At 40.0% G+C, this 16,879-nt stretch overlaps 1 protein-coding gene across 1 annotated transcript; it reads left to right on the top strand.

Annotated features, from left to right (window-relative positions):
* Window positions 1-1,706: 1,706 nt before the first annotated feature.
* nfu1 (NFU1 iron-sulfur cluster scaffold homolog (S. cerevisiae)) lies at window positions 1,707-9,029 on the top strand. Its single transcript, NM_001160685.1, is given in 8 exon segments — window positions 1,707-1,771; window positions 2,385-2,482; window positions 2,594-2,729; window positions 2,871-2,937; window positions 3,036-3,153; window positions 7,865-7,928; window positions 8,050-8,224; window positions 8,328-9,029. Coding segments are annotated over 8 exon segments (753 nt in total). The 5' UTR covers window positions 1,707-1,712; the 3' UTR covers window positions 8,364-9,029.
* Window positions 9,030-16,879: the final 7,850 nt, after the last annotated feature.

Here is a 16,879-nt window from a genome sequence, read left to right as displayed (position 1 = left end):
ACGGAGGAATCCCAGTTTCAACTGTACCAGGCAGATGACGTCGCGGCCGCGAGCAGTTTGCTGACGTCAACGTTGTATATAGAGTGTCCCGTGGTGGTGGGGTAATGCTTTTGGCAGGCATAAGCTTCGGACAACGATCACAATTGCATTTTACTGATGGCAATTTGAATGCACAGAGATACCGTGACGAGATCCTGAGGCCCATTGTTGTGCCATTCATCTGCCATAACCTCATGTTTCAGCATGATAATGCACGGCCCCCTGTCTCAAGGATTTGTACACAATTCCTGGAAGCTGAAAGTGTCCCAGTTCTTCCATGCCCTATATACTCAGAAATGTCACCCATTGAGCATGTTTTGGATACTCTGGATCAACGTGTACGACAGCATGTTCCAGTTCCGGACAATATCCAGCAACTTCGCACAGCCATTGAAGAGGAGTGGGACAACATTCCACATGCTATGTTCAACAGCCTGATCAACTACGCGAAGGAGCTGTCGCGCTGCATGAGGCAAATGGTGGTCACACCAGATACTGACTGGTTTTCTGATCCAAGTCCCTAACTTTTTTTTTTTATGTATCTGTAACCAACAGATTTATGTCTGTATTCTCAGTCATGTGAAATCCATAGATTAAGGCTTAATTTATTTATTTCAATTGACTGATTCCCTTGTGAACTATCATTACAATCTTAGAAGTTGTTGCAAGTTGTTGCATAAATCTGTTTTGTGTCACCAAAAGCACTCACAAACTTCTACAGATGCACCTGTCGGGCTGTATCACCGCCTGGTACGGCAACTGCTCCGCCCACAACCGTAAGGCTCTCCAGAGGGTAGTGAGGTCTGCACAATGCATCACCGGGGGCAAACTACCTGCCCTCCAGGACACCTACACCACCCGATGTCACAGGAAGGCCATAAAGATCATCAAGGACAACAACCACCCGAGCCACTGCCTGTTCACCCCGCTATCATCCAGAAGGCGAGGTCAGTACAGGTGCATCAAAGCTGGGACCGAGAGACTGAAAAACAGCTTCTATCTCAAGGCCATCAGACTGTTAAACAGCCACCACTAACATTGAGTGGCTGCTGCCAACACACTGACTCAACTCCAGCCACTTTAATAATGGGAATTGATGTAAAATATATCACTAGCCACTTTAAACAATGCTACTTAATATAATGCTTACATACCCTACATTATTCATCTTATATGTCTACGTATATACTGTACTCTATATCATCTACTCCATCTTTATGTAATACATGTATCACTAGCCACTTTAAACTATGCCACTTTGTTTACATACTCATCTCATATGTATATACTGTACTCGATACCATCTACTGCATCTTGCCTATGCCGTTCTGTACCATCACTCATTCACATATCTTTATGTACATATTCTTTATCCCTTTACACTTGTGTGTATAAGGTAGTAGTTTTGGAATTGTTAGTTAGATTACTCGTTGATTATTACTGCATTGTCGTAACTAGAAGCACAAGCATTTCGCTACACTCGCATTAACATCTGCTAACCATGTGTATGTGACAAATAAAATTTGATTTGATTTGATGTTGCATTTCTATTTTTGTTCAGTGTATACAGGAACTATGTTTTGGTTCCTACACAAAATGTGGTTCCAGGGAAATAATACAAGGACGGTTTCTTCTTTGGAGTTTACAGGAAATTGCGTATAAGCATCACAAACATGGCGACTTACAGGCAGGTCGGGAGGTTGTTGGGTATTTCTGCAAGAATTTCAAGTCCGTAAGTTGTGCGCTGTTGAACACTGACTGAGGATGTCTTTAAAGCTGTAGTAATGCATGTTTTCACATTTTCCTCTCACTACGTGTTCGTCAACTAATTAGTTAGCGGCTAACCTTTAGCTAGCTCTGTTTCATAAGATAAGGAGGTCTGACGCAGTTTAGGAGTAGCGAGGTAACGTGATTATTGTAGCTCAATTTCCAGTAAAAAGTTATTATAGTTGCAATATGATTGAACTGGTTTAATAAAACATTTAATTTGTAGCTAGCAAACTAGCTAGTTGCTCAGCTTGCCTCATTAGTGAAAAATACATAACCCCACAGAGCTCAGCAAGCACAATAATATCCCTACTTGCATAATTAATACGGGTGCGTTTGATCACAGGAATATTTTCATACTGGATTTTTTTTAAATAAATTGCTGCCCAGGTCTCCAACTAATTTAAATTGTTAATTGTCAGCATGCTGTGTTCCAATAGTGTTGCATCATGTGACATCATATTGTCAAATCTAGCGTGATGTGACTGACTGGTTCTGTTTTTATTTGGTCTGGTTGATCGCGGTGATCAATTTACCCTATTCTTATTCTAAATTGATCAAAATGTTTTTTTCTTTAGGCTTGCTGTGCGTGCATATCAGTTTGCTGGACTGCATTGGACTCCACACATTGGTGTTACCAGGAGATGGTCACTGCCACCATTTTCAGTTGTATCTGGTAGGAATGAAAACCCTGTACAGTGTATAGAAATGTCTTCGGGAGCTATCTAAAATGTGTTTTAGCACCACAATTGCTCAAATGACTTTGACACTATGCCCCTCTTTCCAGCAAGGACCATGTTTATTCAGACCCAGGACACTCCCAACCCAAACAGCTTGAAATTTCTGCCTGGTCGCATGGTCCTTGAACAAGGAACGATGGATTTTACTGCACCCCGTGAAGCCTATTGCTCCCCCCTCGCAAGGTTAATGACTTAGGCTACTGAAACCATGCCTACCAATATTGAAAATAACATTTAAACAATTAACAGAACAAGCAGTCTGAGACATCTTGTTACAGCCCTAACCTATCTTGGGCAACATTGTAATACATATTATTTCTTCAGGCAGCTATTTAGAATTGATGGTGTCAAGGGTGTCTTTTTGGGTCCTGACTTCATAACCATAACCAAGGTAATATTACCAGTCATTTACATGTATATTTTAAAATGTCATGTCTGAATCATGGGTAGAAATGATAAGAATTGCTCTGTTTCTGGCTTCTTATTCAGACAGATGTAGATCTGGAATGGAAGTTAATCAAACCTGATGTGTTTGCTGCCATTATGGACTTCTTCACATCTGGACTCCCTGTTGTCAATGAGGAGGACACCCCTCGTGCAGATACAGGTATGGAACAGACAAACACTTTATATAGATGCACACACACAAAAATGACTGTACAGAGTTATATTGTATGCAACAAAAAAAGGGGTGAAATTATACTTTTGTTTGTTAAAAAAATGTATTCTTGACAAGGTAGGGGTCAGTTATTGACACCTCTGTTTTCAATACCTTGTGGTGTATAATCTGGAGTCCAGAAGCAAAACTTGCAGTTGAACAAAATACATCTGGTGTTATTCCATTTTGTTTTACAAATATAAACTTTAGGAGAAGTGGAACAAAAATCTAGAACAACATTATTTCTCCCTTGCAGGTCTGCTACTGCCATGCCAAAAACAAGTTCCTTAGCCCCACACAAGTGTGTTAAATCTGCTCATTTAAAGCTCTGGTGGGGGTCTGGGTGCGGCCCAGTTACAGAGAGTGGCGCTCTCCACTGCCGTGGGGCTGAACTTTGTGACAGCTGTTTCTCCTGCGCTTTGTTGCGGTTGCTCTCTGTGATCCTGAAAATAGTTTCTTCAGAATAGGCACATTCTCGGGCTCACGGGTTAACGTGACATTCTTCATATAGTTACATAAAACTCTGGCCCGATGAACTTGGCCTTCTCAGTATTCATCCATTAGTTTAGTTAATATAAATACAACAATTGAATGGGTTTCTTTCGGAGAGTGTTCAATGACATTCTTACGCTCAGTGAACATATCTTATCTCTTCCTCTGAACATCTCTTTTACATGTCCCGTCTTCCACATATGACATGAGATTTTGTATTTGTGCAACAACTCCAACCTTGAATGTGACCTCGTTGGTTAACTTCTCCACACTTGTTCCTCATGTGCCTCTGTCTGCAGGATTGTCTTTCCCACTGCAGTGTCTCCATTTTTCTGGAAGTGTCAGACTTTTAGGATTTCATCCACTCTGTTAGCAATGAATGGTTTCCATTGTTTGACTGTGGTCTTGATCTAATGGAGTGTTATCATTGAGTCTGTCCAGTAGTGAACTTGTACATCACTCATCTTCAAGTTGCTCTTTATATGGTTTCCTAATCTTGCTCCAATTTGATGGTTTCCTAGTCTTGCTCCTATTGCTGCTTCTGGAAGTTCTAGTCTGGGTGTAGTTTTCAATGGAGAACTATTGTCTTGGCTGTGATTAGACCTGTAGTGCATTCTCCTTCTGCATTTGCTGTGTGTATGTACCTAGTGGATAAATCTTGTGGAAGCTCTTCATCCCATGATAGGCCCTGTTTCCACATTTCTTGGAATGGACACTTGATCCTAATGCTGACTGTGGATACAATCTGATTGAATATTCATGCAGCTGATTGAAGTAGTCCTCGTTTTGTGATCTTGTCTTTCAGGAATTCAATCAAATCTGTCCTTTCAAACAGTCATCAGTGTCTGATCTCTATGTTAATCCTAGTAAGCAACTTTTTATGGAGTTTGACTTTTCACTTCAACATGTTCTGTTACATTCTCTTTTGTCCATTCATTTTGCAGCTCATTTAAATTTTTCTATTTACATAGGTTCATGCTTGCGCTGTCCATGATCTCTTTAGCCTTCGTGGTTAGATCAGAGGCTGTTCCTTTGTCCTCTGTGCCACAAATAAGGTTGTCAACATACAAGTATTCCCTCAGTGCAGTTACCACTCCTGGATAGACCCCTGTCATACTTGTTCAGATGGTGTTTGATTGTGGCTGCTAAAAGGAATGGACATGCGTATGCTCCAAACTGAACTCTCGTCTTTCTCAGTGTACATCATGATTTCTTCATTTGTCATTGGGAAGTCACTTTTCCATAAGAACCTCAAAATACTTCTGTCCATTTCGTTTAGAGAGATTTGCAAAAATGCTTTTGTGATGTCTGCCATTAGCTCTATTCTGTGCTGCCTGAACTTAATCAGAATACTCAACAGATTTGGTCCTGTTAGTAAGCAGTCATTTAACAAACTACTAATATATACATATTTTTTACCTTTATTTAACTAGGAAAGTCAGTTAAGAACAAATTCTTATTTTCAATGACGGCCTTGGAACAGTGGGTTAACTGCCTTGTTCAGGGGCAGAACGACAGATTTTTACCTTGAATCCCCGAGCTGACAATCTTGCAACCGTTCGGTTACTAGTCCAATGCTCTAACCACTAGGCTACCTGCTGCCCCACTATATCTCTCATGCGAGGATGCATCAACCACTACTCTGAGCTTGATAGTTGTCCTCTCCTTGATCACTGTGATCCGGTAAGTAGTATACAGGTTTATCTGAATGATCACTAAGCACCTGCTCAACAATACCTTGGCTAAGATTGATACAGTGCCTTCAGAAAATATTCAAGGGGCCTTCAGTCGCCCCTTGACTTTACACATTTCGCTGTGTTGCAGCCTGAATTCAAAATAGATTCAATAAATAAAAAAATCTCACCAATCTACACACAATATCCCATAATGACAGTGAAAACATGTTTTATAGAAATTTAATGAAATACAGAAATCCAATTGACAACTATTCACACACCTGATTCAATACGTTACAATCACCTTTGGCAACGATTTACAGCTGTGATTATTTTGGGGTGAATTAAGAGCTTTGCACACCTGGATTGTACAATATTTGCACATTCTTTTTTTTTTATTCAAGTGCTGTCAGGTTGGTTGTCAGTCATTGATTGCCAGAAATGTTTAAGTGTTGCCATAGAATTTCAAGATTTTAAGTAAACTATAACTACGCAACTCAGGAACATTCAATATCGTCTTGGTAAGGTAACCCCATTTAGTCGATAGGCTATTGGTCGACGGGTTTATTTAGTCGAGCAGTAGCAAAAACACCCGTCTGATTCGCGCCTGTCTGAGTGGACTAATCCATAGTGGAGGCCGTGGGGATGGCACAGACCATCGCTCTAAGACATGCTACTGAAATTGTATATGGTTATTACATAAGAACAATGGTGCAACACTAATAAAACAATGTTTAACAAATGTGCGTTCTCCTGTGTTGGATAGTGGTCACTGTCTGTGGTTCTGAAACGCATCAGTGCGCTGTTGAACTGGCACCTTTTCTTAGACCATGTTGCTATGCGTTAACCAGCATATTGGTGTTGAGCAGCGGCGTTAGGAGACGAGAAAACAGCCCTTGCTTTAATTGTCTAAGAAAAGTGAGGAGAGCGGATACCCCAACTTAATTAGGTGTATAATCAATAGCGTAACTGTTAAATGTGCCTGGTTTTATAAATGACAGTACCAGTCAAAAAGTAGTGAATACTGCAAAACCCATTGCAGTATTCACAACTTTGTTCAAGCTATCCATGGGAGTTTCATTTTCAGCGGTCCAGTCAATCTCATTCAATGTTTGTTCCTTTGCAATGAATTGTTCCATAGATTCCTCCAAGATACTCACATCAGGGTTTTCCTCTCCCAGTACCTGATCAATTCTGTTCAACAGCTTTGTTGCCGTCCTTGTTGTGCCTGTCTCTGTTTCAATCGTGCAAGTTCCTCATTGTTTCTCCTGATCAATTCCATGTTTCCAATATAATCCTCAGTATCAATTTTTCTTGTAATTTTCTTTGAGAAATCCTTCCCTCATGGGTTTTGGCATCAACTTGTGGTGTATAATCAGGAGTCCCGAAGTATCACTTGCAGTTTAAAATAAATCAGGTTTTATGCCCTAGTGTTTTTCAAATCTTAACTTTAGGGGAAGTGGACCAATAATCAAAATGAAAATGCCATTATTTTGCCCTTGCAGGTCTGCTCCTGCCAGGCCAAACACAAGTTAGGCATGGCACCTGTAGCCCAGCACAAGTGTATTGAAATTGCCCATTAAAAGCTTTGGTGGAGGGCTCGGCACAGTTCAGAGTGGCGCTGAACTCTGAGCGGTTTCTCCTGCGCTTGCAGTCACACTCCGTGTTCCTGAAAATGTATTATTAGGATTAGGCACCTTTTGGCTTGGGGGTTAACATGACATTCTTCATAAAGTTATAACATACCTCACCAACGAGAATAACCGCACTGAACCTTTTCTTTTTTTTAGATGTAGGAATGGGAGAACTCATAGGGAGTGATTTTAGACCATTCCTCCACACTGAATCCTTCCAGATTCTTGATATCCTGTGCATAAGAACTGCCCTCTTCGATGCAAACCACATGTTTTAAAGTCCGGAGATTGCCATTGTAAGATGTTGATTTTTTGGGGGGGGAGGGGCCAATTAACAATTTCTTTGTGGATTTTGATGTTTGCTTGGTCTTCCTGGAAGATCCAAGTTTCCACCTCCTGGCAAAGGTGGTCGCTGGGTAAAGTTCACGATGCCGTTGACCTTAACAAGGGATCCAGGACCAGTGGACGCAAAATAGCCCCATAACATAAGATCCACCACCATATTTTACAGTAGCTGCTCCTGCATTATTATTTTGATGCCTAACCCACCACTGGTATGCGTGGCCAAAGAGCTCTATTTTCATGTCATCTGACCAAAGCACTAGTTCCAATCCAAGTGCAGTTTAGCAAACTCCAGGCATTTACATTTGTTGGATGACATGAAAATAGAGCTCTTTGGTGGGTTTGACGTCGAAATGAGTGGTATATCAATCTACCATTTTCAACCCGTATACAAATTACGGGCTGTGAATGGAAAGGGCTACCTATTATATTAAAGATGGTTGCATTTATTTCCTGTGTTAAATGTTAAGTAATGTAAGCATATTTTTGCATGAACTGTTCCTTTTGTCTTTACAGCACCATCAGATGATGATGATGAGGTGATTGCTATGATCAAAGAGCTTCTGGACACCCGAATCAGGTATCATTACTGTAGTTATACATAGCCTTTAGCTGATATCTCCCTCCCTGTTATCAGAAGTGTCTCTCTGCTCAATGCAGTATCTGTATGTATTAAATTCTTAACTCGTGGCTTCCCCCAGGCCAACAGTGCAGGAGGATGGTGGAGATGTCCTGTATTGTGGCTTTGAGGATGGCATTGTAAAGCTGAAGCTGCAGGGCTCCTGCACCAGTTGCCCCAGCTCCATGGTCACTCTGAAGAGTGGCATCCAGAATATGTTGCAGTTCTATGTCCCTGAAGTGGAAGGGGTGGAGCAGGTTTGTACCCTGTTCAAAAGAACGAGCAGAATTTTAGGTGGTTGCCTGTAGGTCTAGTTCTCGATTTCACAAGACGAACCTAACGTGTCATGTACTTTCCCAGGTGAAGGATGAGCAAGAGGAGGTTGCCCAAGGCTGAGTCCAATGGAAACTACTCAGACCCTATAGACATTCCTCTTACCCTCTCCCCTCCTGCAGCCACTCCTGACTCCAGTATAGCTGATTAATTCACATCGTAGAGGCTTGTCTAAAGCACAGCAGTGACGAAGGAAGAACTTCGCTGTTATTTTGAGAGATTTGTCATTGGACTTCATAAGTTCCCAGAGATTGTCAGCTGTCAACCTTTCTGGCTATGGGACTCGGTGTGTAAGAGAGGACCCCGCCTTGTCTGAAGTAGTGTCCTTGTCCTGCTGGGATTTTTTTGGAAGGATTCCAGGCTAATGGAGTCCACAAACTTTTGTCTGACAATGTATTTATTGCAGTATCTCATATTATCACACCATATAACTCAGTAAGTATTGGTTATTAAAAAAACAACTCCATCTATATACAACACAAATGTGCAGACTGTATAATGTAAATAAAATAAAGTACATTGAATTAAGTGTATGAAATTATTTTATAGAATTCCCTGAATATTGGCTACCAAATCCTTTGTCAATCTGACGGGAAAAAGTGCACATGTTGCAATGATGGAGGATACTCCTTTTGCCATTATGGTCTGGAGGAAAGCTTGAGTTTGCATTGCTTTCTAAGTCTGTTACTATTATCGTACATTTAAGTAAGTGATTAAAGACATTTATACATTTGTGTCATTTTTATTTTATTTTTTTAATCGTCCAGAAACCCTCATCTCTGTGCAGTCAACTATCTGCTAAGTAACTTTTTGGGCGATCCAACCAAATTCACATAAAAATGTGATTATAGATGGTCATTCTCTGAGTATGTTTACATGCACATGAATAATTTCATATTAAACTGATTATGGCAGTAGACAGATTATGGAAATAATCATGTAAACACCTTACTCTGCTTATCTTAATCGGCATAAGGTCAGAAACAAAGCATATGCCTATTAAAACACTTGGTTTTCGGAGTACTTTAAAGAATTATCAGTGGCGTGTATCCATGGGTGCCAAGGGAAGCTAAGCTTCCCCAAAGAATTGACCAAGAAAAGTATATATTTTCTGTCTTTTGTCTCTGTTTCTCATGAATTTCATTCAATTCACAAAAGGCTGACTATCTCACCAGAGAAAGCATCCGAGCGAGCGAAACAGTGCCCCTCTTTCTCGGTATGTGTAGCTCATCTATCTGATGCTGTCTAGTCAAAAAGAGAATGACATTGTTGCTGCTGTAGCATTGAATGCAAGGGAAGCCAGCGAGCATTTGGCCTCAATTAAAAATATATATAAAATAGGTAATTAGTGTTGAGCTAAACTGAGTGCGCTCCGCTGTGAATGGTCCTGTCTCATCAAAAAAGAAAAATCTTGAATTGTTGCATCTTGTCATCCTCCTGTGGGTAGCTATCTAGCTAAAATAGTCCCTTTCATAAGTTAGCCATGGATGGAGATAGGGATTTAGACTTTTTTCTTAATTTTCCATACTGGCCAATGATTATAACGGCGATTCCGATCCTACTGCCCTACTGTACTTTGCTCCATCTTTCCCTCAATCCTGACTAGTTTCCCAGTCCCTGCCACTGAAAAACATCACAGCATGATGCTGCCACCACCGTGCTTCACTGTAGGGATGGTGCCAGGTTTCCTCCAGATGTGACGCTTGGCATTCAGGCCAAAGATTTCAACCTTGGTTTCATCAGAACAGAGAATCACAAGAAAGCCCATACCTCCCAAGCTGAGTTCTGGATAAGCTCTGTGATCATCACCAAAGCTAAGAGTTTTCATTAGTGTAGTTCGACCACAGGGAATGGCTTTGATCACATAAATAAACTCTCTGAAAGGTATTGGATACTTATTCAATGTTATAAATTGTTCATATATGAAAGAATATTACCCCTATTGTTGAAAACATCATGAACAAAGTTAAAATTCCTCTCATACCAGTTAGGCTAGAACAATGACTTATTCCTTACAGTTATGTCTGAATTATTCCACAAAAGAGCTTTATCTGGGGAAAGGTTGTGCAGGAAACATATTTTCCAGGACATTAAAGCTTGTTGGTGAAACCTAGCCAATTTAGCAGGTAATCTTTCAGGAATATAATTACATAAATTTCATTAAAAATGTAAGACCTCCAAATGTATTAAACACATTGTCTGGAATGAAATGGCAAATTGATTCTGTATTGACCAAACATATTTTCAACCAATTGATCTTGAAAGTGTTATTTGTCAACAAAATCCAACACTTCCAGACCTTCAGATCTTAGTTTTCTTAATTTTAGGAGAGAAATCCATATGTTGTCTAAGTGTTTTTTTTATGTATTCCTAAATATTTAACAGTCCTTTACAGGAATATTTTATGTTTCTTTATCAGTCATATAAACATAATCAGTTTTAATCCAGACGCAATAGTGAATGCAGTGATAGCATTAAGGGCATGCGCGACCGGGTCTTTGTCTTTTTTATGAAGAAGAGCCAGTTGGGATATTTTCATATTTCTGTTAAAAAAATGTAAAAACCATGCAGATTTGCATTATTCAGAATATCTAAAGGTAGAAGTTCCACTACCAAAATGACAAAATTGGGCATCCCTGTCGGACACTTCTATTAATACTGAATCTTTTGGATGTATTAAGGTTAAGTATCACAGAACTATTTATATCTGTTAAACATGCGAATGACTTTGATAAAATGTTCACCGAAACCAAACAATTTGAGACCAAAAGAGAAATGAATGTTCAATTGAGTCAAAGGCTTTACAGAAGTCTAAAAATAAAAATAACAGCATCTGAGTCAATTGCATCTGAATAATCAAAAAGGTCCCAGGCTAAACAAATGTTGAAACTTATGTGACGGCCCTTCATAAAGCCTGTTTGAGTCGCTTTTAAAATGGTATCTATTCTTCTTTACTATTTTGGCATAAACCAGAGCAATCAATTTGTAATCAGTATTGAATAAAGTAATTGGTCTCCACTTGTCGATAAGAGAAAGGACTCTATCAGGCTTCGGAATCAGTGAAATAAGGCCCTGTTTCATGGTGGAGACCATTTTACAATTTTCAATGCAATCTTGAAACAAAAAATAGGGTATTCTAGTAACTCCCAAAACTGTCTATAGAATTCAACTGACAGGCCATCAGGGCCAGGTGATTTCCATTTTTTTATTGAATTCAGAGCCTCTCTCATTTCCTTGATTGACACAGGTGATTCACAAACTGATGGGAAATCCTCCCCAATCACAGGGAAATAATTCTGAACGTGGCAAATGTAGCTTTCACAACAATCTTCCTGAAATTGTGAGTTGTAAAGGTTTTCAGAAAAGGAAATGACAAATGTTGATATTGTAATGGGATCTTTGCATAATACATCATTAAGTTTGAGTGCCATTATATATTTTATTTTGTATATTCTCTTTTCAAGCGCAAAGAAATAACTGGTGTTTCTTTTCCACTCTTCAATCAATTTTGCTCTTGATCTGACAAAGGCACCATTTGCCAGATTTGTGTAAAACTGTTCTAATTCTAGTTGTAAAGATTTAAATACAGACTTCTTGAGATAGAGAAAAACATCTGATGACCAAGATAATCTAAGGTTCTTCAGGTGCTTCAGCTCTTTGGGTGGTTTAATGGCTACAACTCTGACTTGATATTTGAAGAATTCTCATCTACTTCCATGACCCAAGTTTTTTCTTGCAAAGGAATATCTTTGGCTAACAATTTGATGTTTCCAATGAAAATAGAATCTTTAACAAGTGTGTTGTTTAATTTCCAAAATCCTTGAATACCCTTTGATTTTTTTTAGCAGCAAATTCAATGAAATCAAATGATCAGAAAAGGGAGCCAACTGATGATCTACATCTATAACGAATTGTAACAAAAAGGGGGAAATTAGGAATAAATCAAATCTACATTTTTGTAACTTAGTTTTGTTGGTCCAGGTATAGCCCTTTACATCCGGATTGAAATAACGCCAGGCATCGTCAACAGAAAGTTCCTTGCATAACGATGTTATATTTCTTTTTTGGGAGCTTTGACTCATTCTAGGAGAAAAATGATCAGCCTCTGAGTATTTGTTGCATAAATCCTGTAATTTTCTGGTAAACTGGGCAAAAAGGGTCTAATTTGGAGCGTGCGAGTTATGTCCATACACATTATAGATGAAAATAGTGTGATGGAAAATGTTACAGTGCCTTGCGAAAGTATTCGGCCCCCTTGAACTTTGCGACCTTTTGCCACATTTCAGGCTTCAAACATAAAGATATAAAACTGTATTTTTTTGTGAAGAATCAACAACAAGTGGGACACAATCATGAAGTGGAACGACATTTATTGGATATTCCAAAAAATTTTAACAAATCAAAAACTGAAAAATTGGGTGTGCAAAATTATTCAGCCCCTTTACTTTCAGTGCAGCAAACTCTCTCCAGAAGTTCAGTGAGGATCTCTGAATGATCCAATGTTGACCTAAATGACTAGTGATGATAAATACAATCCACCTGTGTGTAATCAAGTCTCCGTATAAATGCACCTGCACTGTGATAGTCTCAGAGGTCCGTTAAAAGCGCAGAGAGCATCATGAAGAACAAGGAACACACCAGGCAGGTCCGAGATACTGTTGTGAAGAGGTTTAAAGCAGGATTTGGATACAAAAAGATTTCCCAAGCTTTAAACATCCCAAGGAGCACTGTGCAAGCGATAATATTGAAATGGAAGGAGTATCAGACCACTGCAAATCTACCAAGACCTGGCCGTCCCTCTAAACTTTCAGCTCATACAAGGAGAAGACTGATCAGAGATGCAGCAAAGAGGCCCATGATCACTCTGGATGAACTGCAGAGATCTACAGCTGAGGTGGGAGACTCTGTCCATAGGACAACAATCAGTCGTATATTGCACAAATCTGGCCTTTATGGAAGAGTGGCAAGAAGAAAGCCATTTCTTAAAGATATCCATAAAAAGTGTAGTTTAAAGTTTGCCACAAGCCACCTGGGAGACACACCAAACATGTGGAAGAAGGTGCTCTGGTCAGATGAAACCAAAATTTAACTTTTTGGCAACAATACAAAACGTTATGTTTGGCGTAAAAGCAACACGGCTGAACACACCATCCCCACTGTCAAACATGGTGGTGGCAGCATCATGGTTTGGGCCTGCTTTTCTTCAGCAGGGACAGGGAAGATGGTTAAAATTGATGGGAAGATGGATGGAGCCAAATACAGGACCATTCTGGAAGAAAACCTGATGGAGTCTGCAAAAGACCTGAGACTGGGACGGAGATTTGTCTTCCAACAAGACAATGATCCAAAACATAAAGCAAAATCTACAATGGAATGGTTCAAAAATAAACATATCCAGGTGTTAGAATGGCCAAGTCAAAGTCCAGACCTGAATCCAATCGAGAATCTGTGGAAAGAACTGAAAACTGCTGTTCACAAATGCTCTCCATCCAACCTCACTGAGCTCGAGCTGTTTTGCAAGGAGGAATGGGAAAATATTTCAGTCTCTCGATGTGCAAAACTGATAGAGACATACCCCAAGCGACTTACAGCTGTAATCGCAGCAAAAGGTGGCGCTACAAAGTATTAACTTAAGGGGGCTGAATAATTTTGCACGCCCAATTTTTCAGTTTTTGATTTGTTAAAAAAGTTTGCAATATCCAATAAATGTTGTTCCACTTCATGATTGTGTCCCACTTGTTGTTGATTCTTCACAAAAAAATAAAGTTTTATATCTTTATGTTTGAAGCCTGAAATGTGGCAAAAGGTCGCAAAGTTCAAGGGGGCCGAATACTTTCGCAAGGCACTGTATGTTTGTGCTTTTCTATCTGCAATTTGGCAGTACGCCAGAACCTTGTTTTGAGAATGAAAGAACGAAAGAAAGATCTCAGTTTCAAGGTCTCAGCTTAGAGATAAGCAGCCTTGTGAGGTATTGGTCTGTCACATGAATGAAACGTTAATGATGAACGATAAATAAACTAAATTATGCTGTATAGATCAGCATTGACATAATTGGTTGAAGTAGGTGGGGGCGGGAGGCCCTGTATAAACAAGCTCACTTCCTTGACAACTACATTCACAACAGCTCTGCGAAACCAAGAAGTATGAATGCCCTGGCTTCTGCAGAGGCCAAATGCAGATGTCAGACTGATCATGCAGCTCCTTTCATTGTTACAAAATTTGGGAGGCGGTAAGGAGCTCGATTTGGCCTCCATATGGAGCCTTCTATCACATTTTCGGATCAAGCATAAATTCACTTTTATGCCTATATATCACGGTGGCAAGGCATATGAACAAACAGGTTATAGATCAAACAATGCAAATATCACACAGGTTCTAATATTGATTATTTTTTCCTGGCTTGGCTTCCCCGGTGATTTTACCCACGCACCACTCTTGCGAAATTGGGAATTGTTAGGACATGTAAACAGTCTAATCCACGTTCCAGCGGTGTATTTGATCTGCGCATGTGCTAGCACTGGTATTAGAGTAAGGAAAAGCATGTATGCAATATTAGAAATAGTCTTCACAAACAAACTGTATACAGTCGTATGAAAAGGTTTGGGCGCCCCTGACAATTTCCATTTATAAATAATTGGGTGTTTGGCTCAGCAATTTCATTTTGATCTATCAAATAACTGGTGGACACAGTAATATTTCAGTAGTGAAATTAGGTTTATTGGATTAACAGAAAATGTGCAATATGCATCAAAACAAAATTAGACAGGTGCATCAATTTGGGCACCCCAATAGAAAAATCACATCAATATTTAGTAGAGCCTCCTTTTGCTAAAATAACAGCCTCTAGACACTTCCCATAGCCTCTGAGTGTCTGGATTCTGGATGGAGGTATTTTGGACCCTTCCTCCTTACAAAACATCTCCAGTTCAGTTAGGTTTGATGGTTGCCTAGCATGGACAGCCCACTTCAAATCATCCCACAGATTCTCAATGACATTCAGGTCTGGGGACTGGGATGGCCATTCCAGAACATTGTACCTCTGCATAAATGCCCGGGTAGATTTTGAGCAGTGTTTTGGGTCGTTGTCTTGTTGAAATTTTCAGCCCCGGCGTAACTTCAACTTTGTGATTGATTCTTCAACATTGTTCTCAAGAATCTGCTGATATTGAGTGGAATCCATGCGACCCTCAACTTTAACAAGATTCCAAGTACCGGCACTGGCCACACAGCATGATGGAACCCCCACCAAATTTTACTGTGGGTAGCAAGTGTTTTTCTTGGAACGCTGCGTTCTTTTGCCACCATCAAATCAAATTTATTTATATAGCCCTTCGTACATCAGCTGATATCTCAAAGTGCTGTACAGAAACCCAGGCTAAAATCCCAAACAGCAAGCAATGCAGGTGTAGAAGCACGGTGGCTAGGAAAAACTCCCTAGAAAGGCCAGAACCAAGGAAGAAACCTAGGAACCAGGCTATGTGGGGTGGCCAGTCCTCTTCTGGCTGTGCCGGGTGGAGATTATAACAGAACATGGCCAAGATGTTCAAATGGATGCACAAGAGGGGGTGCATAACGTCCCTTGTTATGACCAAATAACTCAATCTTTGTTTCATTAGTCCACAGCACCTTAGTCCAAAATGAAGCTGGCTTGTCCAAATGTGCGTTTGCATACCTCAAGCGACCTTGTTTGTGGCGTGTGTGCAGAAAGGGCTTCTTCCGCATCACTCTCCCAAACAGCTTCTCCTTGTGCAAAGTGCGCTGAATTGTTGAACGATGCACAGTGACACCATCTGCAGCAAGATGATGTTGTAGGTCTTTGGAGGTGGTCTGTGGGCTGTTTTTGACTGTTCTCACCATCCTTCGCCTTTCCGATATTTTACTTGGCCTGCCACTTCTGGCCTTAACAAGAACTGTGCCTGTGGTCTTCCATTTCCTCACTATGTTCCTCATAGTGGACACTGACAGCTTAAATCTCTGCAATAGCTTTTTGTAGCCTTCCTCTAAACCATAATGTTGAACAATCTTTGTTTTCAGGTCATTGGAGAGTTGTTTTGAGTACCCCATGTTGCCACTCTTCAGAGGAGAGTCAAAGAGAACAACAACTTGCAATTGGCTACCTTAAATACCTTTTCTCATGATTGGGTGCACTTGTCTATGAAGTTCAAGGCTTAATGAGCTCACCAAACCAATTGTGTGTTCCAATTAATCAGTGCTAAGTAGTTACAGGTATTCAAATCAACAGAATGCCAAGGGTGCCTACATGTTTGCATAGCCTATTTTTCACATCTGACTTAATTTCATACAACTTAATATTGCTACACTAAAAATCTTTGTCTGGACAATACCCCAGTACTCAGCTTTTATTAGAAAATGAATGGCATGCCACTGTGATCATTTTCTGTGACGACAGAGGAAATTATTATACAGCCTCAGAGGGGTGCCCAAACTTTTTCATACGACTGTATGTCCAAACTCAGAATCAAATAGTCCTCGCAAAAATAACATGGTAATTGTTTTTGTGCCCTATTTTACTTTCGGTTTTGTACACCAGTTTCAAACAGGAAAAAAATGGTAATTGA

The sequence above is a fragment of the Oncorhynchus mykiss genome, chromosome 11 (assembly GCF_013265735.2).
Source record: "Oncorhynchus mykiss isolate Arlee chromosome 11, USDA_OmykA_1.1, whole genome shotgun sequence".
NCBI lineage: Eukaryota > Metazoa > Chordata > Actinopteri > Salmoniformes > Salmonidae > Oncorhynchus > Oncorhynchus mykiss.
The sequence above is the reverse complement of the archived record's forward strand: the minus strand, read 5'-3'. Positions and strand labels throughout refer to the sequence as shown.